Below are 25,368 nucleotides of genomic sequence, written 5' to 3' on the forward strand. Positions count from 1 at the left end.
GATCGCATTGAGACCAACAACCATCAATGAAGAGGTGGGTTTTCTTAGTGACAAAGACCACTCTATGCATGATAGGACTGGGGAACAAGGAAAGTTGACACTTGGCCAATCTGAAAACTAGAAAAAGACTTCAATTCAACATACTCAGGATGATAAGATCGAGCTCATGGTGAAGAAATTTTAGTTTTAATTGACAGTCAATATCAACCATGAATGTACTCAAACCTGGGGTAGTTTCAAATCCTTATCCTACTAGTGCATGAAATAAATGAGAAAGTGGCTCTCTTTCAACTTTCTACTTTAAACTTGAGTGGACTTTGAGCCACACAAATAGAAGATGGAGCAGGGATTTGTTTTGGGCCTGTTTTTCTTGGAGTTTGGACCACCACCCAAAGCGTTCAAATTTCAAACCTAACGCCATGGTTATGGCATCAAATTTCAGTAAGATCGGATGAAATTTTGATTCTGAGCCTTTTGGCATTTTTGGCTGGATTTATTGAAGGATCACGTATAGAAAATACAACATCCAACAACCACTAGGATCTTTGGATACTCATCTCATCACCCAGGATATTCGAGAATTCACCATACGATACAAATATTTACACTTTGTTTCCTTTCTGAACAAAGTAGAGTAGGGTTTTGTTGTTTTTCTTGATTAATCGGTACGTTATCATGAACAGATTCAGATTGCTTTGAAGAATAAAAAATAGAAAAGTAAAAGACAAAAACTTTGGTTTTTCATGAGCTCTTTCCAAGTGGTGGTAATCTTATCAGTGTCATGATGATAAGTTTCTATCTTTTTCACTTTTAGTTAGAATAGGAAAGTTTCGCCTCTCCATTGTTTCCAAGTGGACAAGTTATTTTGTTTTGTTACCGAAAATAATGAATGAATGAAGTTTTCCTTCTGTTTCAAGGCTACTTTCAGAAACAAAAGATATATGTACAAGTTGTGATCAAAATAAAAATGTCTACGGGTCAAATGGAAGTATGAAAACGAAAGAAACAATTATAAACCACTCCACTATTGTTGATGGTTTTTTGGGAGCCTGGATCTCCTGCAAATAAAAACTCTGCTCACGTAGCATCAAGCGGTAAATTGGGAAATGTTTCAAATTGCGAATATCCCTGTACATGTTAAGTAAATTCATATGGAATGTGCGGCTGGATTAATGTGCTTTTACAGTGTGCGTAGAGTTTTTACTTGAAGGGAGTCCATCTTGGATGTTAGCATTCTAACTGTTTTTATGTATCCTAGAACACCATAAACATTAGGGAAAAATTTCGATCAGTACCCTATATTTTGGTTCAAGTGACAATTTGGTATCCAAACTTTAAAATGCAACAATTCAGTATCGGAACTTTCAAAATGTGACAATCTAGTACTTGCCATTAACCAGTCCGTTACTCGGCTGTTAAGTGACATTTGAAAAATAAAAAATGCCCATATAAATTCTCTTTATCAACCATCCAAACATTGACAATAAAATAAACAGTTCCAAATTCTAAATCCTTTTAACCAGTCATCAACTTTTTTGAATAGAAGAGGCTAGGATTGAGACTGTTCGGTTTTTTGTCAACGTTTAGATGGTTGATAAAGAGAATTAAATGGCATTTGAAGGGCAATTTTGACTTTTCAGATGTCACTTAACAGCTGATTAACAACAAGTATTGGGTTGTTATATTTTGAAAGTTTGAGTACTGGATTGTCACATTTTGAAAGTTCGAATACCAAATTGTCACTCGAACCAAAGTACAAGGTACTGATCGGGAATTTTCCCTAAACATTATATCATCTAGGAAACACCATCTTCGATAATAGACTGATGTATCTAATGAATCAGTTGTTTTTGTTTTAAAAAAACACAACCATATTCATATTGGCAAACAACACCCTTATGGAAATTCCCTAAAAACTTATGCCCAATTTATATCAAACCAAATACAACCCTAGTAAAAGAAATTTTTTCCTTGGTTTTTTTGGCCAATATTTATCCATACAACTTCAGCCTTTTTTTCTCTTTTTTTTTTATGCAAAAGAGATGTGTCATTACTATAGAACCAAATTACAATGTGGTCCATAATAACTGTTTAGTAGGCTGTGAAACCAATAGTAACACTCTACACAAGTCATAAAATACATGTGGCACATGGGAAAAAGTGTAATAAAGTGGGTCCTTGGCCCCCTCCCCAAAACTTGAACTAATATGCAAAGTATCACTCTCTAACACTCCCACAACTCCCAAAATAAAAAAAAAAATGTTTATTTTTCTTTAAAAAAAATCTGTAATAGATTCAAAGCTTCTCAGTCTATTTTTTTTTCTCAAAACCCTACATCTTCTACTCACTATCTCACTTTTTCCTTTAACTTGACCCCCCCGAAAAGAAAATTCCTAACTCCACCACTGATGCGACCTACTCATTCAACATCTCAGTGTGGACCCCATATATTTTATCACTGATGTGGGACATTATCATCGATTCTACAATTAAAACGTTCGGCCAATCCGATTTCGGCGAAGGAGGATGTGCATACACTTCAATGAAACCTTGCAAGGGGCTCCATGGGCTACCTGATGAGCCATACCATTTACAACTTCGACTTAAGCTATTGAAATTAAATGCTCACAACCTCCCTAACAACTTATTGTCATTCACTGATAGACAAAGATATTTTAACCACCATCAAGGACATCATAAATAGATCGGAAAAGACAATTTCATATACATATGGGGATATGGTGAAAGATTAATATACACATAATACGTTAGGCAAATTCACATGAAATAAATAAATCTTAAAAATACATCAATATAATGTTATTATACTTAGACCATGGGATAATTAAGTAACAATTTTATAGGGTTGATAGGCTGTCGCTGGAGTACTGTTGTAGACCTTCACCTTTACTCAAGATTAGCTTAGTTTGCTCAAAAACATGTGATACTTGACAATTTTACAAGGATTGGCTATGGCTAATAGTGTTATTCTCCTGCACCCAACTTTAAGTTTTGGTAATAAACTGATAACCAATAAACATTATAGGGTTTGAATACAATAATAGGAGAAGGGGTACAGGTTTGTGACCAAGTAGATATTTGGTACTTACACTATTATCTAGCATTTTTGCATCAGTTAATACCACATCAGCCTTTTTGCACAAAATGGGCAACTTTTGTTTTCTGGCGCTTTGGCTAAGCCCCTTTCTACGAAATGATCAAGGAGGTAATGTTTTTGTTTTCATTTGTTTTTAAAACTGTTACACCATCAAAAAATAAAAAATCACAATCTTGAACTGTGTTTTCGGTTAGAGAGAAAAAAATAATAATAAATTGGTTTTATTTGTTTTGAAACATTTGAAACCATCAAAATATTGGCTTTTAAAACAAAAGCAAATGTGGGAGTGCAGATATTGTTTGATTCATGAGATATATATTATATGATTTGAAATAAAAAACATGTTCAAACTTGAATTTTTTTTTTTTTATTTTTAGTCTTAAATTTGCAACTAAGCTAGGAAACGTTTTTCATGTTTTTTATTTTAAGAAATAATATGTTCCAAACAATATGATTTTAATTTGTTTTTGGAAGTCACAACAAGAAAAGCAATTCACATTGTAGAGCGCCCCTAAATTCGTAATAATGAATATGATACCCCTATGAGGTGGCACTTTGAAAAATAAAAAGTAGCTTAATTTTCTGAATTATCCCATTGTACTTGTAAGAAAAAAATGTTTATTGAAAAACTCTACTTTAAATGTCTTTGTCTCTTGTCAACATAAGCGTCTACCACACATGTTTTTAAAATTTTAAGGAAAAACCAAACATTGAAGAACGACCAGGCAATGTTTTCTTGATTAATCCAAACACTATTTAAGAAGCAGCTGGAGAGGAGAATCCGGATCTGCTTCATAAAGAGCACTCATCACAGTAGAGAGGGCGGATTCAGTCCTCACAAAATTGTGTTCGCACCATTCTCACAGCCTTTTTCAGTCATGCATTGAGGATATCTACATATTTTATCTTTTTATTCATGGAGAGATGTTCCAAAGGTATGACTGAAAAGGACTGTGAGAACGGTGTGAGCAATTTTATGAACACCAAATCCCATTTTCAGCCATACAATTGAAACATCTTCTTGTGAATCACAACATATTCCCAATGTGCAATTGCAAGTGTTGTGAGGTTAGTGTGAGGAACGCTCTATGAAGATTGAGAAACAAATTTGGTCTCGGAGAAATATGTTTTTTGATGTAGGAATATCTGGCCGACTTGCGGATCTTGACACGTGGCATCGGCTAGATGCATCCTGGCCGTCCATCATCAACTACTATCAACTACTCCCAATTACTCCTCTTCTAAGGCAACTCCAACTATAAAAAGGGCTCCCACATTGCGGTAAACACACACACACTTAAACTCTAAGTTTCCTCACTTGCTTGGTCCGACCCCTCACAACCCTTGGCTAACTTGACCGTTAGAGTCTTCGCCCCTGGGGTAACTCCCAAGGCCTTTGACGTCTTCTTTGTCTCAATAGATTGGACTCATCGGCCTCGGACACCAGAAAGTATGTTGTTACCCTCGGCTCCATATTTGGTAGCAACAGTTTTGATGACTTATAGCGACAATGGTGGAGATAGTGGTCCTAGATAGTTTTTTTTTTTTCCTTCCATGCTCTTGTTCTTCTTTTCAATAAAAAAAAGGAAGAAATAAAAATAAAAATAATGCTAAAATGTAAAGGTGGGTATGTGAAAATTCCACTTCTGTTACGAACCTTAGGAATGAATTGGAACAGGATGACATGAATTCTAAGTTTTTTTTTAAGTCTGGTTGATCCTTCAAAAAGACAAAGAGAAAGCAAAGCTAAAGGCTCCCTAATTAGCTTACCAAGGCCATGAGCTTGTAGAGGAAGCCCATACCTCAAGGTAAAAGCAGACAAAGTTTAGGTCTCCAAGCCGAAATAGCTTGTGTTCATACTTAATTATGTGTTTTCTTTTTTTCTTATTACATCATAAATTCATTTTTGGGTTAGCATACGTATCAATAGAAAATACTATAACAAATTCCAATCTATAATCACTCTGGCTTATTTATTTTGAGATTTTGGGAAAAGATTATTATAGAAATTAATTAATAAAGATGTTTCTGTATTTTTTGTACCATTATTTTGTCAGCTGAAGTGGCTAAACTAATTGGCTTATTATTAGTCGTCTTTTTAGTGGCTAATCCATACGAACACGTTTGGGAGTACTTTCGAATTGGGCTTTTGTGCTTTTCACATTAGATAAACCAAAAGCCAGATAAAAAATTGTTTGGCAAAAAACAAAAAAAAGAAATCTCAAAATTGACTTTTTACATTAAGAAAGTTTATTTAAAAAAGCATATAAAAAAATCTCTATTTAGCTTTTTTATGTATGTAAGAAAGGGTTCGACTATGATATAGAAAAGATATAATATCTGAAATATTTTTGACCAATCAAGTAGAATCATAAACATGATAGCCAATCAGATATTATTTATCAAAATTCATGGGTGGATTTTGATTGGTCAAACTCTTTTGATACCATATCTTTTCCGCATCATAGATTTTCCCTTGTAAAAAGTTATTCCAACAAAAAAGTTGGTGATCAAACAATAAGTATTTTTAAAAATGCCCATTTGAAAAAGTGGTTTTTTTTTGAAAGCCTGTTTAAGTCAAAGAGCTCTCCCAACCCAGCTCAGGTTGGGTTTTAGAATTCATCAACAGAAAATGTCCAGGCCGAACCTGAACCTGACCCGATAATTGGGCCTATTCTTGAACTCAAACCCAACCCTTATAATATTTATTTATATATAATATTATCTGGCCGGGTTCAGGCTTGGCCAAACTTATTACAAACCCGGCCCAAAAAAAAATAATCAGGCCTCATACTTACAGCCCGATAAGGAACGAGCCAAGCCGGCCCAGCTTGCCGGGCTACAGGTGTGATGGCATGTAGGGATTGATTCATTTCCTTGTTTCTAGTTGTCTATTTGTCTCTCTCCTCCCCTAACCTTATCCTCGCTTTACTAGTAGGGACAAAAAAAAAAGGAAAATGAACTGCATTATTTTGAGAGTTAACCCAAAAAAAAAAAAAAAAAATCGGTTATCTAAAAATAAAAGTTAAAGAAGTTTTCCATTGAGCATAATGGTAGTCCTTTTTTTTTTCTGAAAATGTCGCAATAAAAAGAAGATTGTATATACATGAAAACATTTTGCTTTTTAGAATCAAGGGTTCCGTTGACTAAATTAACCAAAGTTTCGGTGACTAAAAAAAAGAAAGAAAAATCCCCACCAAGCACCCAATTGAGTAGAGATATTTTTGGAAGAGAATTTTCAGTGACGCAGGGGATATTTATTTGCAAAACATGATAACTATGGATGGAAATAGTGATTCTTTAAGATTCTTGCCTGCCGGCTGTTGCTTTCCATCCTACACACAAATCATGCCACATCCCACATTACAACAAGGTGGGTGGGGTCTGAGTACTGAAGTATATTCCAAATTAATGTTGAAAATTAGCACCATGTGGGCAGCTGCTACTTTGCAGATTCCAAATCCACGTGTGGTATGAGTATTTAAGTATATTCCTTTTATGCTGTTTTTGGATTGTGAGCAACTGCACCTGCACCTGACGCAATACGCATAAATTCTGCGGTGGACAATGCAACACAAATGTTATTAGACTTGCTCAAACTTGCTCCATTTACATATTTTAATATGTTTATTGCGATGTAAAAATCGATTTAAAATATTTTTATTTCTAGTAGATGAACTATTCAATCTGTGATCCAGCCATCTCTCCGGTTTGACTCTGAGGTGAAATTACTAACCATTCCTAATTATCTATTAAATCATCAACGTTAAAAAAGAACAAAAAAAAAGTAAAAGAAAGAAAGAAAGAAAGAAAGTGGCATGAAACACGGCAAACAGGGAATCCTTTGGTGCCCAACTTTTCCATTTCTGTTGTAAACGGAATACAGCCTTAATTAGTCTTCTAGAAGGAGTGTTTCTTTAGGTCAGAGGTTGAATAGGGGGCATCTACTCTTCTAATCTGAAAAGAAAAGGACATGAGGGAGAACTAGTCAAGGTAATGATGCTCACAGTTCAGTTTAATCTAACCATGGGTACATATTTGAAACCGAACTGATTTTTTGGTTTTTGAACTGAAATCGATCTGAATTTAATTAACCAAGTTTTTTTTAGTTGAATTACTGATTTGGGTTGATCAGTTCTCAATTTTTCATATTTTTATGAATATACTTCAAAGAGAAGGTGTAGAAATATTCATTACCAAAAGCTTTTGCCTTTTTGTTCAGTACTAATAAATAAAATTCCATGGTTTAGGATAAAAGAGATGAGATCCACATCATTAATAATTAATTTACCTGGTCCAATGGGTAGTGCCAGTCCACTCCAAATTGCAATAAGCCACGTCCTAACCTGAGAGATGGTTGATTGGTCTACTACATATGGCTCAGGACATATAGTTTCTGTAAACTGAGATGAGATGAAAACTTCCAAATTATATGGACCTGTGAGTGAAAGGTTCCTATTCACAACTTTTAGCCTATAAAGGACAATCCCTCCCTTGTTTATACTTACATGGTTGTGTGCTCCTTTTAGTCCACGAGGGCTCTGATTGTCTTTACCTCTCTCTCACTGACTCACAGCATTCCCTTCTAAAAATAAAGATAAAAGTTGTACCCTACCCCAAAAGAAACAGGTATTGATGTGGTAGCAACTAGGAAGAAAGAACGGCCAAACAAATAGCTGGGTGTTGTAACTTAACCCCATGTGTCCATAGACAATTTGATGGCCAGCTAATAAGGGTCTGAATCCTTTTGTTTGAAATGCAGGACTGTAGGACCCTAAAGCCTGAAGTAGGGGCAACCAGACAACGTACCAATAGGTTTTTTAGCTGGGAAGCAAGAATCCAGAAAGAAGTGGCAAATAAGGATAAAAGAAAAACTGGTGTAGTGCTAAGTGCTCGCTCGCTGCTCCCACCCCACTCATAGCTCAGCTCGTATTCATCCCCTCGCTCTCCTGTTGTCTACGCTAACCAGCCGTCCAAGGTGGAGCATTTGGTGGATAGCAACACCAATACTGATTTGCTCGCCAATCATATCTGCAAAACCACATCTAAACCCATATATTATTAATTATTATTACTACTACTATTACCATTATTGTGTTCTTTTATTTTACACGACAAATTGCATCACATACACTTCCCACATGGGCAAAGCTAAGAGGTGTCACTGGTCAGGTCTGCAAAAAATGGAAACGACCCATCCGATTACTTTCAAACGGGTCACATTCATCTGGTGACGGGTATGGGTTTAGTTGAGTTGGCTACTGTTTTCAACCCGCATCCGAACTGGTTGGTCAAACTGATATATCTATGAATCATGGGCCAAATTGTCAGTCGGTGAAATTAGAACTTGTCATTTATTTTTAAAAGTTCGAGAAAATGGCCGTGGGAGGTATGTCAATGATTGCAAAGATAGAGAGTGTTGTCAAAATTTTGGAGGGGAAGTAGCAGGAGAAAGAGAGAAAAGGAAAAAGGGGGACAGAAAATTTGGGTCTTGCATCTAAGCCATCTATTAAGTGTATTCTTATATTTGATTTGGTCTCGATTTTAATTAATTATAGGGATAAGTGGACTGCAATCCACCCTTAATTATATTATGTTAAATAAATTAATGGGTTGAATCGAGTCAAGTTTCAAAGTATCGATACAACAGTAATGTTTTTTTTACATTTTCTTTTATTTTTTTAATTGGTTTTTATATTTAATCAAAATATATATATATATATATATTAATCAGTATATATTTTTATTAAAAAAAGGGTTTCTCTAAGAACATCTGTAAACAGGTGTTATGGAGCATATGGTATCGATACTGTGAACCTTGAATCCGGTTAAATTGGTAATTTGCAAATCCGTTTTCCAAATTGTTACCCAGATCTGTTTTGCAAATTATTTTCTTTTTTTATTTGTATATTGCTGAATTGTTACCCAGATCCGTTTTGAGATCGGATTGTTTAAAAATATAGAATAAACTGGGTTCTGGGTTCCGGATCGGATCAAGGAATAATAATAGAGGTTTTTATAGTTCAGTCCACCCCAGAAATCTGAGCCCCACTCTTACTGTTTGTCTGTTTGACATGATGGCTTTGAGAAGATGCTTATACGAAAGGAATGACGGACAATCCAGCGACAATTGTGATTGACCCGTTTTCTTGACTCCTGATAATCAGTGTCTAATGGAATGGAGTAGAGTAGATCGTAGAGTAGAGTAGAATAGAGTAGAGTAGAATAGGGTAGAGTAGACTCCAAGATTGCTGAATTATTAGAAAGAGAAGACGAAAAGGAAAAAAGGGAAAAATTCAAAAAAAAATTGAATCGAAAGAGAATGGGAATAAATGTGGTTTTGACTATTATCACCCAGAAATAATAATAAATGAATAAAAAAGAATTGAAAACGAGGGCATGTCATCTTTGGGCGAAGCACCAAGGGCGAAGAAAAACATGATGGAGACAGAAAAGAGAGATATCAATCAGAAGCAGCTTTATACTAAAAGTTTGTTTGGCCATCGAATGAAATGAAGCTTTTTCTTTCTTTTACTTTTTCAACTCCAAAAGCGAGTGGATGGTTGAATATGTTCACTGCCACTCAAATTCACAAGTGGCATACACACACATACCATCCACATAGGGAACTTCACCACCTGCTTCTCTCTTTCTTTCTTTTATCTGCTTTTCCTCTTGCCATTAGAGAATATAGACTCCAGAGTTCAGAGTGGAGTTGATTGGTCCCCAATGATCTACTTCCTCAGTTGTTCCTACTTTTCTCATTCTGAAGATGCCAGTTCTCAAAGCTATTCTCTTCTCTTGTATATGCAACATATGCTTGGGTTTCAAGTTTAATCGATCTTCTCTAGTTTATAAAATATTTATATAGAGAAAGCGTAATCACAATTCACAGTAGATCCATCTCTATCCAATATCTATCTTCTCTCACTTTTTTAGATTGATGGGGCACCTCAGTAATCTGAAATGGTTCTTCTTTTACTGTTCAGCATTGGTCAGGGACGGGGTCCAAGTTGACAGGTGTATAATTTGGATCGCTTAAAAGAGGAGATGAATAACTTTTGGTAGGAGAATGAATTCCATTTTAAGCATAAAAAATGGTTGATAGAAAGCAAGATTCCAAACCCAAATCTTTGTAGATACTATATTTTAATCGTTTTTTCGTTTGATTTCTAGGGTATGCTTAATTTCCCAGACGTCCTTGCTAAGCTTTGACAGTTACTATGGTTATGGGGACCAGTTTTCCGCACTGCAGACCCTAGTGTATAAATTACAAAGCAACCTTCACAACCCTCCAAAACATGGCCACGTGGCTATTCATTTATCTTCCATGTACGTCACAAGTGGTTGTTTTGTATCTACTTTCTTGGCTTGGGCCCGTTGGGAGAAAACACAGCCTTCGCTGTTTTTGAGCTTCATGTGCATGACACGTTGGCATGAGTCCGGATTAGTTAAACGATGGAAGCTGTTAAGCGGGCTTGTACCCAATCACAATAACCCACGTAAGTTTTACAGGGAAAGGGCCCTTCTCATGCTTGAATCCTGTTAATGGGGACTGAGTCGACTGACAGGAGACAATGAGTTGGATTCTGCTCTCAACAAATCCCGTCCCCAACATGATCTGACACCGCATACTCACCATGCTACTGGGACCCATCATAAGACTGAGACCCCACAGTGTTTAAGATGTGCGGTTTCACTTTAAGTTTATGTTCCACATATTTTGGTGGGAACAGATTAGAGTCGGAGACAATGCATTCAATTTATCTTTTTTTATTCATCTGGTCACCCTAACATTCACCACCTGTTATCCGCATGGATTAGGAGGATCAAAAAGATCCGTATAATACCAGCTTTTTTCCAAGTTTCTCAATCCTCCTCCTCACATAAAAGAGACTAAAATGCTACTTAACCTCTACGAAAAAATGAGTAATGAGCCAAAGAAGAGATTACAATGGCACCCTCACGTGTGTCTCATAATATATCTCAATCGTGTATTGAAAATATTTTTCAATGATAAATATGAAAGATATTTCAAATGCATGTGGTACACAAATGGTAACTCAGCAAAGAATGGGAGAACGAACAAAATCTACTAATTTAAGAAAAGAGAATCGAGCAAATCAAGGTGAGAAAACCCATAAGTGTACCAATAAAATGCCAATGCCTCATCGATAGTTTCATCTTTCACATAGATATGGGTCATTGCTCTTCCAAGTTTTTTAAATTGGTCTCTTTTCCCACTTCAAGAAAAAACAAAATTCTCAAAATTTCAACGTAGAGAGAGTGAGAGAGAGGCACTAGGGGTGGAGCTTGAAGATCAGCGCCGGTGGATTAGAAGGTATAGACTGAAGAGAAAGGAGAAAAGAAGAGGGGTTCAACCCACTCCCGTCAGTATCTCTTAAGATGCTCCAACATGGGAAGTGGGGTTTTGTGATAGGATAGTAGACAACCCACTTAACAGATGCTGTGAGGGTAAAATAGTGACTGCAATCCATATTATTATAATTTATCTATACCATTATTATAAGTGTGAATGGTAGTGTGAAATCCTTGTTTAATTAAAATATTCTAATTTTTGAATTTGGTCCTATTTTAATTATAAGAATATAAATGTAACTTGGACCACTTTTTTCTCCGTTCAAATCTTCTAATTAAGTCTTATGTTTAAGTAGTAATGCCCATTAACATTCATTTAATCCTAGTCTTGATTAGAATGCCCTTATTTTTAATTTGGTCTCTCTCTCTAATTGTGAATGCACAAAATGTAATTTGAACTATTACATTTTTCCTCATTCAATTATTTTTCATTAAGTTTTATATTTAGGGTAGTAAATATAAAGAAACCGTATCAAAGAAAAATAAGTATAATAAAGATAATTATTTTTGTTGATGATAAGAACGAAATACAAATTTAAAATCAACTAAAAACATGAGGTTGTTTTCCTATTTGGTGGAGAGTCAACAATTCAACATTATGAGTCAAATGTATCAATCCTATATGTTATAATTAAAAGATACTAAAAATTGAAAACAAAATGCAGTAAAACATAAAATAAAAGGTGTATAAAACATTTAGTCACATCTCTAACATCGCATATTCATTATATTAAATAAAAATAAATATGACAAATAAAAATAATTTTTAAATATAAAAATAAAAAAAAAAATGAATCATATTATTTATCATAAATAATTATCACATACACACTGACTAGTTGAAAAGATAAACAAGCAAATAGATAAGGTCACGTGTCATGTACCAAAAGTTCCCAAACGGTCCAATCTGTTCTTTTCCAAACATCCGAAGTTTTCTCCTTTAGAAGGGCTGAGCCAGAGATTGAATTCAGCTGATTCAACTGTTTTGAAGTTTGGAGCGATCCAAATAAACTTTTCATCAAAAAGTTGAAATGGATAACCTTCAAATGACTGCCGATTTATGATTTCTAGATTTTTCACCAGATTTGTGCTCTCCAGATTTTTCACCAAATATAGCTTATAAGATGTCCCATCTAAGAAAGCCAAGCCAAAAGCTGCTGCTTTTTACCCTTCCAAACGGGCACTAAGTTGAAAGCCGAGTAGTAATTAGTAAACCGTGTGAGCCCCAAAATTGAAGATATTAAAAGTTAGTGGGCTACCAAATGATCTGAACATCTTGAAGATTGTGGAGCTAGCTATCTTTTGTCCAACAAAAAATTACACGTCTACCTAACCTACCCATTAAGCAAAGCCATCATCTAGGCCTACTGGGCCGCAGTCTTGTTGAACAGCCTGCGTTGCCCAAGAATAGTTCATACATCCATGATTTTAGATGATTGAGACCCAACAATGAATCCATTCTGCCCAATAGATGACACCTGCTTGACAAAATCATTTGAAGCTCATCGAAAAGAAAAAAAATAAAATAATACATAAAATCAAGTGGTTAAAAATCGCATGACCACGATGGTTTAGGCTTAAGCGATGGGTCCCAATCCGTTAGCATCACCTGACAAGTACGAAAGGCCCATGCCTATGGGCCCCCATTCCCTGTACCACCTTTACTGGGGGCGGCTGCCTTGGGTGTTGGGTCTGTCCTGAACTGTATTTGATGCCTCTCCATAATTTATTTCTGTGCTGTCGAACTCGGACCGGTTATTACTAGTAAGACCGTCATGGTGATTGGTCTGGTTCAATCTCTCAGGTCGTAACTGGTAAAATTAAATCATTCTCCTTTTAAATATATAATATATTTAACATCAAATCCGGTTCAGGATCCAGCATCCGGTCCATTCCAGTCCAGGTCTGACAACACTGACTCATTCAAGGTCAGCCCGGCCCACCCAAAGGCGAAGAAGGCATGTCATGAGCTCGCCATGGCCCATACACAGCTGACAATTCAAATAGCTATAAGCCATATGGCAAGAAAAGGACGCGGTCGGTTGGTCGTGGGTGCTGCACTGCTGCTTAGGACTACGGTCCACGGATACGAGTTAACCTTCCTCTTCTTCCCATCCTTTTTCCAGGGGAGGGGAGTAATTTTGCTGGCTACCATCTTTTACCAAAATACCCTTTATGATCACTTTGCATACCGTCAAATAAGTGGGCCAATCTGGTCAAACGACACCATGATCATGTTAAAGAATGGGTGAAAAAGAGGAGTGACCAGATAGGATCCTGGATCCTGGACGGGTACATGAGCATCTGGGCGAGTGGACTGAAAGACTTTTGCTTTCATTATTAATCATGAATTTGAGGGCAGGCAGAGGCAGACGGAGAGAGACCAGAAAGGGTGGAGAGAATTGAATATAAATCGAATATTGAGGTTCTGTACGCATAAATCCAAATAAGCTGTCACGAGTAAAGAGCTTTTGGGGGGGGGATATGTCCTTGGCCCTTGAGCGCCATAAGAGACGAGATGAAAGCGACGTGAGAAAGTGGCCTCTCCATGGAGGGGGAGGGGGGGGGGAATACACATACACACACAGGCCACACACACTCCACAGCTCTTCATCATGGTCATGAATTTAGGGGAAAGCTCTCTTTTAATTGGGCTATACCCGTAAGCGGTACGGAGACGGATAATGCACATTACATACCTAAACCTAACTAAGTTACTATCCGATTTAATTTAATGACCAATATGCCCCTATGCTCTTATCTCCACAACATGTGTGGGGGACATGGTGGGCATTTCATGAAAAAGAAAAAGAATTTTGCCAAATTCGACAAAAAGGGATGGCAACAAAAACGCATCAATCGAACACCTTTTTTACTTCTACAAAAGTGGGGTTTCGGTGGTGGGGCCACGTAGAGGAGGGATGATCTGGTGCTTTCATTTCATAATATTATTCCAAAATGGTGATGATGAGGGATATGTGTGTGGTGGTGGGTGGGAGGGTTATTCTTCCTTCCACCTTATCACATGCAATCTTTTTCCTTTGAGCGATTGAAACGACGTCTTCCCTCTCCTTTCTTTATCTTTCCGTTCTCTCTCTCTCCACCTGTCCTTCTCTCCAAAAGATTGTTCGAATAAGTGACGGGGTAAAGTTGCCCTTCGCCTTGCCTTTGCCCCCACTAAAATTAAGTGGACACGGCATCGGCATCGGCATCTCATCCCATCATCCCTGAATACAAATGATCTCTCTCTCTCTCCACAAAGGAGAATTGAGGGATTTTGGGTTTCGGGAGAATCTGTTCTCAGTTTCTCACCATGTGTTTGTTCAACGGCCTGAGAGACGGACCCCACACTCGGAGCAACATCATCATCGTCATCATCATCAACAACAACAACAATGCTTCTCCGCTACTTAAATAATTTAAAGGTGATGGAGTCTACTCCATTCGAATTTTTTATTCGCTTGGAGGTTGAGAGTCTTATATTTATGGTCGCCGGCGATGCCGACGCCGGTTAGCGCTGCTAGGCAATGCTTAACTGCCGAGGCTGCACGCGCGCTCGACGAGGCGGTCGGGGTTGCACGCCGCCGCGGTCACGCACAGACCACGTCCCTACATGCCGTTTCCGCCTTCCTTGCGCTGCCATCTTCGGTGCTGCGCGAGGCCTGCGCACGTGTTCGCAGTTCAGTTTACTCGCCTCGCCTTCAGTTCAGAGCTCTCGAGCTATGCTTCGGCGTTGCACTCGATCGTCTTCCTTCCTCCCAAGCTTTAGACGAGCCTCCCGTATCCAACTCTCTTATGGCCGCCATTAGACGCTCTCAAGCGAACCAGAGGAGGCACCCTGAGAGTTTTCATTTGCATCAGCAGCAGCAGCAGCAGCAGCAGCAGTCACCGCTCTCCTGCATCAAGGTTGAGCTTCAGCAGTTGATATTATCGATTCTTGATGACCCGGTTGTCAGTAGGGTTTTCGGGGAAGCCGGTTTCCGTAGCTGTGATATTAAGCTTGCGATTGTTCGCCCACCTCCGCCTCTCGTTCGATATTCTCGATCCCGGTGCCCTCCTCTTTTCTTGTGTAATTTAACTGGGGGTGATTCTGAGTCCGGTCGACGGAGTTTCAGTTTTCCTTTCTCGGGGTTCTCGGGGTTTCCTGGCTATGCGGATGGAGATGAGAACAGTAAGAGAATTGGGGAGGTTCTTGCGAGGAAGAAGAGTAGGAATCCGTTGCTTGTCGGGGTCTGCGCAAACGATGCTCTGCACAGTTTTACAGAATGTGTAGAAAGAAGGAAAGGAGGAGTTTTGCCCGTAGAAATATCTGGTCTGAGCATAATCTGTATCGAGAAGGAGGTCTCAAGGTTTATTACGGAGAATGGGAATGAGGGGTCGCTCGAATTGAGGTTTGAGGAGGTGGGTCGAACAGCTGATAGTTCTTCTGGGTGCGGTGTGGTCGTTAACTTCGGAGACTTGAAGTCATTCGTTGTTGATGACTCGGTGGATGCTGTGAGTCGTGTGGTTTCACAATTGACGAGCTTATTGGAACTTCACCGCGAGAAATTGTGGTTGATGGGAGCAGCAGCGAGTTACGAGACATACCTGAAGTTCCTAACAAAGCTCCCTTCTATAGAGAAAGACTGGGATCTGCAGCTTCTACCCATCACTTCTCTTAGACCCTCCGTCGGAGGATTCTTCCCCCGACCCCACAGGTGGGTAGCCTACCTTGCATTCTGCCTCTCTTTTGTATAGCTGTTTCAAACTTATCTATGTATAACTCATGTATATCAGACTTTTAGTTACTAATATTGTATGGATCAGTCATTTTCATTTATCTTATTAAGCTATCACTTGTGAAACATGAGATCTACATAAATACGACTTATTTTAATGTAATACGGAAAAGGTAGTCATCTTAGAATTTAGTATCTTGCAGGTATACTTTAGTTCTGAAACCGAGAGTCTGCTATTGTTTGATTGCACCTGTTTATTCCTATTAGTTAAGCTGTGATTGCATCAGTGTGCTAATAAGTAATAACCCTTCACTCCATTATCTAGATGAAGCTTTATAACGTGCCTGCAGTGGATCTTTGTCCTTGGTTACACGTCTTGCTGAAAAGGCAAGACCTTTCTATGGAAAATCTAGGTAAATTGTTTGCAGTGAATTTTTCTCCTTGGTTACACATCGTGCTGAAAAGGCAAGACCTTTCTATGGAAAGTCTAGGAAGTAATTTGGCAGGGAAGGAAGAGGATATTGATCTTATAGGTGTGCTTGGTTCTGCAGATATGGTTCTACCTTCCATTTGGTTCCACCTAGGGGGGGCTTCTAGGCCAATTAAGTTTCCAATTCAACAGCTATAATCAACACATCAATTTTCCTGTAAAAATGTGGTCAGGCACTCAGGTGTGTTTTCAATGTCTCATGATGGTTGTTAATTGATTTTGGTGAGACAGATGAGAGTTAAGGAAACATCAGGAGAAATTTGAAACCCTCATGTCACATTAAGGTTGGAGAAAAATCATGTACAGGACTTGGAGATACAGTTTTCTAAAGAAATATTATAAACTATACTTCTATGTGTTCTATCTGACAAAAAAAATATATATTGAGAAAATGGAATGATCATGTTCCAACTTCTATGATTTCAAGCCCAAATCTCTGTTGGGGTTATGTAGGATACATATAAAAAAAAATAATAGGAAGCAACTTTATCATGTTGAGAGGACCATATTAAGTCCATCACTAACTAGTTGGTCAGTACTTATGATGTGGTCACCTAGGTGACTAAGCCTTCACTAGATTGTCTAGGTTGACCAACTATTAGTCTTCCTAGTTGATCTAGTCAACTACATTGTTATTTCTAAGTTTTCTTTCCTTGTCTTTATATCTTAATATTTAAATAACATCATATATGCCTTTATTTTGTTATATGCACAGTACTTGCTTCAAGTAGTTATGATAGGATATGGTTGATTGGTATATAATAAAGAAACAAGGCATAACATGATAGAATGACAGTGAGAGTTTAGGTCTTCTTTCAATCAGTGCTATGCTGGTATAGAATTGCCACAAAGGAGACCTTATCAAATGGTCAAAGTTGCAGTTTTTATTTGAAAAACAAAGATGATGTTGAAACATAATATAGTTTTCAAAACTAATGTATTGCCTTGGTGTAAGACTCCATTAACTGAAGAAAGATTTGTCATTCTTATCTAGTCTTTGAACTGGACAAAACTATTACAAGGGTTGAAATTTTAAATTGAAATGAAGGTGCTCAAGGTGTTGTCACCTCAGTAACCACAAGCCAGCCTTAGAAGTTGTCCTTATCTCAAGATGGTTCTGCTTTAAAAAAAACAAAGGCAGTTTTACTCATCTCCTAGATGAGTACACATTTAGTAGTGATTGCTACAGAGATAAATCATTAGAAATGTGATAGAACTAACTTTGTTTTGGGCCCATTGTTTAGCAATGGAGAAGAGAAGTAATATTTTTGATTTTTTCTTTTTTTAATTTGACCATCCACATCTGAAAGATCAATATATTGTTACAGTAATAAGTCTGGAAGAAAATATAGTCTCATGCTTTTGTAAATCTCAAATGACATACTATTTCATGCTTTCATTAGTCAAACCACCAAGCAACAATTTTTTAAACTTTTATAAAGAGTTCCTAAAATAATAGGGTAGATTTGGTTGGCTTGGAAGTGTTTTGCTTGAGAATAGATTTTTCTAGGTGTAAATAGGTCTGAAAGGAGAAAAGTGCAGACCATAGAAAATAGGGTTTAGGATTGGGGAATTTTTTAGGTATTAAATGTATTGTTTGAGAATTCAAGAATATTCGGATTAAGGTAGTGTCAGAAACAAAGAAATAAAAAGGCAACTGTGGTGAGTAAAGGCCATTATCCAATGTTGGTCCCTGCTATCTGGGGTATTAGGAGGAGTGGACTGGATACACACCTAATCGTTGGCATTTTCTTGCACAAAGTGGCTTCTCTCATACTCGAAGGCACAGTCAGCCTGAGATTTTACCATTACACCAAGCAATCACCAAACAAAAGGGGATTAGGGTGTTAAGGTTTCATGTAAAGAGGAATTATTGTCCACTAAAGGGAAGAAATCTTATAGGCATATCATTATCACCCCAAGCTTATGGATTTACGAATGGTTGGTTAATTTATGTCAGTCAACAACTGATCAAAAAAATTATGTGAATCAAGCACAGAATCATTGTATGATGATAAGATCCACATTGGTTGATTTTTCCTTGCTAGTTTTTCTCTTGACCATTGAGAGTACTATTCAGGGAGCCTCTGTTATTTGCTGTGCAGCCAATTATCTCTATCAGGTTATAGATTGAAGATACACTAGGTTGGTGTAAGTCTTCCAGCCAGCAATTTTGTTAACTATCACTTGTTTCCTATGTTAATTATTTGCATCGTACCATTGAATATAATTTCATTTTTTAATGTTTACACTCTCTATGATAGAGTTTCTTGGCACCCATCTCCATCTTTACTTTGCCTTCTGACTATCACTGTCAATTAGATCTCACAGTTCCATGATTATGCTATCTTACAGTTTGATGGAGTCATTTGTTCCATTTGGTGGATTTTTTCCATCATCATCTGATCTGAAGGGCCCATTAAGCAGCACAAGTGAATCCATGTCCTGTTGTCACTTATGCAATGTGAAGTATGAACAAGAAGTATCTTCTCTTCTGAAGGGGGGAAACACTATTTCAGTTGCAGATCAATACCAATCAAATTTGCCTTCCTGGCTGCAGGCACCTGAACTCAGCACAAGCAAGGGATTGGATGTTGTAAAGGTTCGTATCTCCATTGGAGTTTGCATTAGCTCTCTGTGTGACTTTTATCAATAATTATACTATTATAGGTGAAAACTTAGGTTCCAGTTTGGAGACTCTGGACTATGATGGTCCACCAATGACTTAATGCTATACCAGGATGTCATGATGACTAGTTCTTCCCTGAGATTTCTTTTCCATAAAATCTTGCCCTAACAGGTGAATTTGCTGAATTGAATGACTTGTTGCTTTGTCTTTCAGTAGATAAAATAATTAAAAGTAAAATATTTCACAGGTATAGTAACCTACTGAACTTCAGCTTCAGCCATTAAGGAGCCCCTGACCTCCTTAATATCTCATTCACTAAAAGACAAAGCAATAAGTTTTTCAGTTCAACCACTTCAGCTGTTATCAAACAGCCCCTTAGTCTACTTTACTTTTATCACCTAATGGAACTAATCCTAGGTTCCTTTCAATGAGTTCATTCCTAACCCTGTCCTTTCTGGTTTTTACACTCATCCATGTCAACATTCACATTTCTGCCATAGCCACTTTTTAGACATGTCTTTTGACTGCCCAACAGTCTACTCCATGCAACATTGTGGCCTTACAACTGTTACACAAAATTTTCCTTTTTAGCCCAAGTGGAATTCACCTATCACACAAGATTCCAAATGCATCCCTCCACATTGAGTTATCTCTTGGTCTCCAATCCTAAGTGTACCTTGACTTGCACTCACATTATTATTAAATCCACATTGCATATATTCTGTTTTAGTCCTACTTATTTTAAAACCTCTTGTTTATGAGGTATTTGTCCATAAACCTAATTTTGCATTTAACCCTTTGTTAGCTCCATCAGTTAATACCATGTCATCAGCAAACAACTGCTCTTTTGCCAAATAGATTCCCCTTTAATACCTCCTGAATCTTCAATAGTTTGTAATCATTTCTCCTTTAAACTTTGCATGCACATAGCTTGCACATGCAGGACCTATCTAGTCTCTCCAAAAAATGCTTCACTAAATTGTTGCCTTGGGTTTTTCCCATTTACACAATCAGAATTATTTTTCTTGCTGTTGCAGATTTAAGGAATTTATTTTACCCGTACCATTTTGGCAATGTTTCACTACAAATTTCCATTCTACATACACAATCTGCACAGACGAGTTTATGAATTTATGTAAAAACCATGTTCCATATTTTCAGTGCAGGCCAAAGATGATGGAACAGTATTGAATGCTAAAATGATGGGTCTGCGAAGGAAATGGAATGATATTTGCCAGCGTCTTCACCAGAGTCATGTAATGCCCAAAGCTGATTCATATCAAGTTGGATCCCAGTCTCTTACAAGCATTGTGAGCTTTCCGTTTGTCTTGGATGGTAAAGAAAGACCTGGGAATCACAACAGTAACAGTACAATTGCATCTCAGAGTGAAAATGGAGGTGAAAATGTTTTTCCTTCCATTTCCATGAACTTGCAAAGAGTTCCTCAACCACAACTGAACATACCAAATATGTCAGTTTCTGAAGCTAAGAGTGAGAGTCTTCTATCCAAACTACAGGTTGCACATTCAAAAGACGTATGCATCCGCACAGAGGACCTCAGGTCTGCTCCATGCCCCTCATTGAATTGGGACTTGCCTGATGATAATGAATCGCCTTCCTCTGTAACTTCTGTGACAACAGATTTAGGATTAGGAACACTTTATGCATCTAATCAGGAGAGAAAGAAACCAATATCCAGAGCTAATGAGTGTCTGCAGAATGGCTCTAGTTGCCTTCCTGCTGAGCTTGATGCAGTCAATGGGAATGTTTTAATCTCTCCTGCACGATCTTCATTTTGCACTGCTCCTGATTCGAGTGTGCAGTTTGATCCAAGAGATTTCAAGAATTTGTGGAGAAGTCTCACTGAAAGGGTTGGTAGGCAAGATGAAGCTATATGTGCTATCAGTCAAACTATAACCCGCTGTAGAACAGAAAGTGGAAGGCGCCGTGGCACCGGCTTGAAAGGAGATATATGGTTCAGTTTCCTTGGACTAGACAGAGTTGCAAAGAAGAGAATAGCATTAGCCCTTGCAGAAATGATATTTGGGAGCAAGGAGAACCTGATTTCCATAGATTTAAGTTCACAAGATGGGACCGTCCATTCAGGAATTGTATATGATCACCAGGAGATGAATGGCTATGATGCAAAGTTCAGGGGGAAGACAGCGACTGATTATATTGCAGGGGAGCTAAGCAAGAAACCCTTGTCAGTTGTCTTCCTTGAAAATGTAGATAAGGCTGATTTTTTGGTCCAGAATAGCTTGTCGCAGGCTATTAGGACTGGTAAGTTTTCAGATTCACATGGAAGAGAAATTGGCATCAATAATTCAATCTTTGTGATAACATCAAGAATTATAAAGGATAATAAGAGCTTCTTTTCTGGGAAGGATTCTGTTAAGTTCTCAGAGGAAAGAATTCTAGGAGCTCAAAGCATGCAAATGCAGTTACTGATTGGATATGCTCCCGGGGATACTGCAACAAAAAATAATTCAAATGTGTTGGTTACATCAAGAAAAAGTTGTTCTGGCCCATCAATTGTGAATAAGCGCAAACTGAGCAAAACTGGTGACTCTACAGAGCAGTGTAGGACTTTAGGCATGGCCAAACGAATCCACAAAGTGCCAGGTGCATGTTTGGATTTGAATCTTCCTGTAGAAGAGATGGAAGGAAATGACCCAGATTATGGAAGCTGTGACAGTGACTCTATATCAGAAAACTCAGAAGCCTGGTTGGAAGATTTTCTTGACCAAGTTGATGAAACAGTCATGTTCAAGCCATTTGATTTTGATGCTCTTGCAGACAAAATATTGAAAGAGATCAGTGAGAGTTTCAGAAAAGTGATTGGATCCAATAGTCTGCTGGAGATTGATGCAGAAGTCATGGAGCAGATACTTGCAGCTGCTTGGTTATCAGACAAGACAAGAGCAGCAGAGGATTGGGTGGACCAGGTCCTGGGAAGGTGTTTTGCCGAGGCCCAGCAAAGATATAGCTTCTCAGCTCGGTCTGTTCTTAAGCTTGTACATTGTGAGAATGTCTTCATGGAGGAGCAAGGACTTAGTATCCGCCTTCCTTCACGAATAATTCTGAAATAAAATGTCTAAAATGCTTCTGTAATTAGATGTATAATGTAGCTTCTAGCATCTACATGTCTATCAGGTCTGTTGATCCCATGGTTTTATTGGGTTTTTTCAGGCCATGTTTGTCTATTGTATCAATTGCAGTTAAAGATGTACGATTGCTCGTAGTTCATCTCTTAAGTCTTAACCAAATGTTGTCAATTCTCTCTCACTTTTGACGGGTATAGTAATATATTAGGTAAAAGACTTAAAACATACCCTCAGATTTCAAAAATTGACTTAAAGATGCCCTGACATTTTAAAATGGACTTAAACATTCTTGTTACTTTTTTACCCTTTCATTTTTCTTAAACAAATTCATTAGTCCGATTTTACTTGCTAAACCAAAAGAGGAAAAACCAGCGATTCTCCCCAGGAGACTTGAGTCTGAGGATACTTGAAACATTACAAAATAGATTAAAATACAACTGACGATTGGCAAATCAAAGTGAAAAGAAGATGCTTCCAAGTTCCAACCAAGATATTGTCACCCAGAAACCATGCTGATGAGCTTGTCTTCGAGAGCCAAGTCATTAGTCTTCTTGGTAATGGGCTTACTAACATAATGTATTTCATTTCTTCCTGCCAACTTTAAAGCATGGGTAGGCTGTATCCTGCCAGCTTTAAATCATGGTCAGGCTGCTGCAACCACTACAACGATCCTATGAATTCTAGAACCAGATTGATTATTTGAGTGTCACTCTTTCAATCAAATGAGTTTTCATGCAGATTTGACCTTGTTCTCTAATTGTTTCATCCTTGTAAATCCAACCCTGGTGCTCAGAACAAATAGTTTTGGTTTTGGAGACTGTAAGATGGCTTTATGATTCTGCCCAAATAGGATGGCAGTGAAAGCAGAAGGGTATCCCAGACTGACATAACCAACGAATTGTTTCCACCAAATCAATGGCAGAGCTGATATATGGGTGTAGAGGTGTCGATTGGACTGAATTTGGTCCAATCCGATCCAGTCCACTTACAAATAGACTGGACCCAATCCAATACAAATCTAATACAAACCATTAAAATGTAAATGGACTGGATTGCACCCAATTCAAACTGAATGAAATATCAAAAATTATATAAAAAAATAAAACATATAAAAAATTACAAAAATATATTAAAATGAAGAAAATCTAAAAATTACAAAAAATATACCATTTTGGCATTGAAAAAGCACTTTTGTAAAAGTTCTTTCGTAAAAGTATTTTGCGCTCTAATGAAAGTACTTTCATAAAAGTGCTTTATAAAACTACTTCCATAGAAGTGTTTTTATAAAAGCACTTTCGTAAAAAGTACTTTTGCAAAAGTATAAAAGTACTTCCATAAAAGTGTATTTATAAAAGTACTTATGTAAAAGTGTTTTTATAAAAATGCTTTCATTAAAATGCTTTCATGTAAAAGTACTTCTATAAAAATGCTTTTATAAAAGTGCTTTCATAAAACCACTTTCAGACCAATAAGAATATGGACTAATTTATTTTGGATTGGTCCAATCCAATAATTAGAATGGATCATCCAAATTCGATTTGATAAAGTTTGGATCAAATCGGATCCAATCCAAAACCGATCGATTAATAAGATTATGGGTGCATCTACAGAACCAACCAATAAATTCGTATCAGTGGGCAACTTCTTAGTGATCTATTTGCAGACAGAACATGGATTAAAAAAAACGGTGAAAAAAGCTTTTCCACTTGAATTGTTGGCCCCTCTCAAAGGTCACAACTCTGCTAACCCACTTGATATTTAGTTTAATATGCCTTGGCAACCACCTAAAACAAAGTTTACCGATGGGGGATATGTTTAAGTCTAGTGGAGTTAACCCATATGATATATTTACGTCTATTTTAAGACCTTAGGCTGTTTTTGGTTTGAAGGAAAAGGTAGGAAAAGGAAGGGAAAGTCAAGAAAACCTTTACAAATCTTGTATAGGTTTTTTTGCCTTTCCCTACCTTTTCCTTCAAATCAAACATAACTTTAGGGTATCTTTTAAGTCAATTTTTGAAAATTTGGATATGTTTAAGTCCCTTACCCTAATATATTCAGTGGTTTCTTGACTCGATACAACCAATATACTGACAAAACCCTACTGTAGATTTTTGCTCAAACATTGCTATGAAACTCTGTTTCGCCTCTTTGCTAGAATTTTTGTTTCTGGTCAATATAACAAAAGACGTTTTTGCGCCTCGGAAGGATTTGAGCATCAGGAAAATGTAAGATAGAAACCTGGCTTGCGTGGATAAACTTGGATGGAGAATTTTATAGGAAAAAGATAAACATGTGGATCAAGGTAATGCAAGAAAAATGCAGTTTAGGGTCAAATTCTTTGAAATCCCAGCAAAACCCAGGGATTCTGGTTTGACAAATGGGCTACACAACACAAGTGAACCCTATAATGGAAATTATTGAACAAAACTGAAAGAGTTATTCTAAATGCCTAAATGGGGATTGGGGATGTTAATGTGGAATAATCCACACATAAGACCATTTATATCAGTCGGGATGAGCTGGAGACAAATTCATACACACCCGCTGAACTACCTATCAGGGTTTGTGAGCCTCATCTGGTATATAGCTGTACTGAATACGGGCGTGTTCAACCGTGATAGGTAGTTCAGCCAGGGTGTATGTTTTGTCTCCACTAATCCGCTCCCCATTTATATACCAGATAACAACTGCAGTTTTGCAAGCATGAAATGTGACGGTGGAGAATGAAACAAAGAATCCGATTCCGTTCATAAGAAGGCCCAACCCGACCAACCCGGACCGACCCAATCCGATTCAGTCGGGTTTTCATCAGTATCGGTCGGTTTCGGGTTGTACAAATTCATAAATCGATGGTTCGGGTTGGTTTCGATTTTCTTGTGTGAAAATCAAAATCGACACGAATCAAACTGACTTAGTTCCTACTTAAT

General features: G+C 37.5%; 1 protein-coding gene across 1 annotated transcript; it reads left to right on the forward strand.

Annotated features, from left to right (window-relative positions):
• Nucleotides 1–14,676: 14,676 nt before the first annotated feature.
• LOC104594899 (protein SMAX1-LIKE 6-like) lies at nucleotides 14,677–22,622 on the forward strand. Its single transcript, XM_010255445.3, has 3 exons — nucleotides 14,677–16,194; nucleotides 19,061–19,307; nucleotides 20,501–22,622. The coding sequence occupies exons 1-3, from the start codon at nucleotides 14,996–14,998 to the stop codon at nucleotides 22,424–22,426; spliced, it is 3,372 nt and encodes a 1,123-aa protein (XP_010253747.2). The 5' UTR covers nucleotides 14,677–14,995; the 3' UTR covers nucleotides 22,427–22,622.
• Nucleotides 22,623–25,368: the final 2,746 nt, after the last annotated feature.

Source organism: Nelumbo nucifera, chromosome 2 (assembly GCF_055504915.1).
Source record: "Nelumbo nucifera cultivar China Antique chromosome 2, China Antique-T2T, whole genome shotgun sequence".
Classification (NCBI taxonomy): Eukaryota; Viridiplantae; Streptophyta; class Magnoliopsida; order Proteales; family Nelumbonaceae; genus Nelumbo; species Nelumbo nucifera.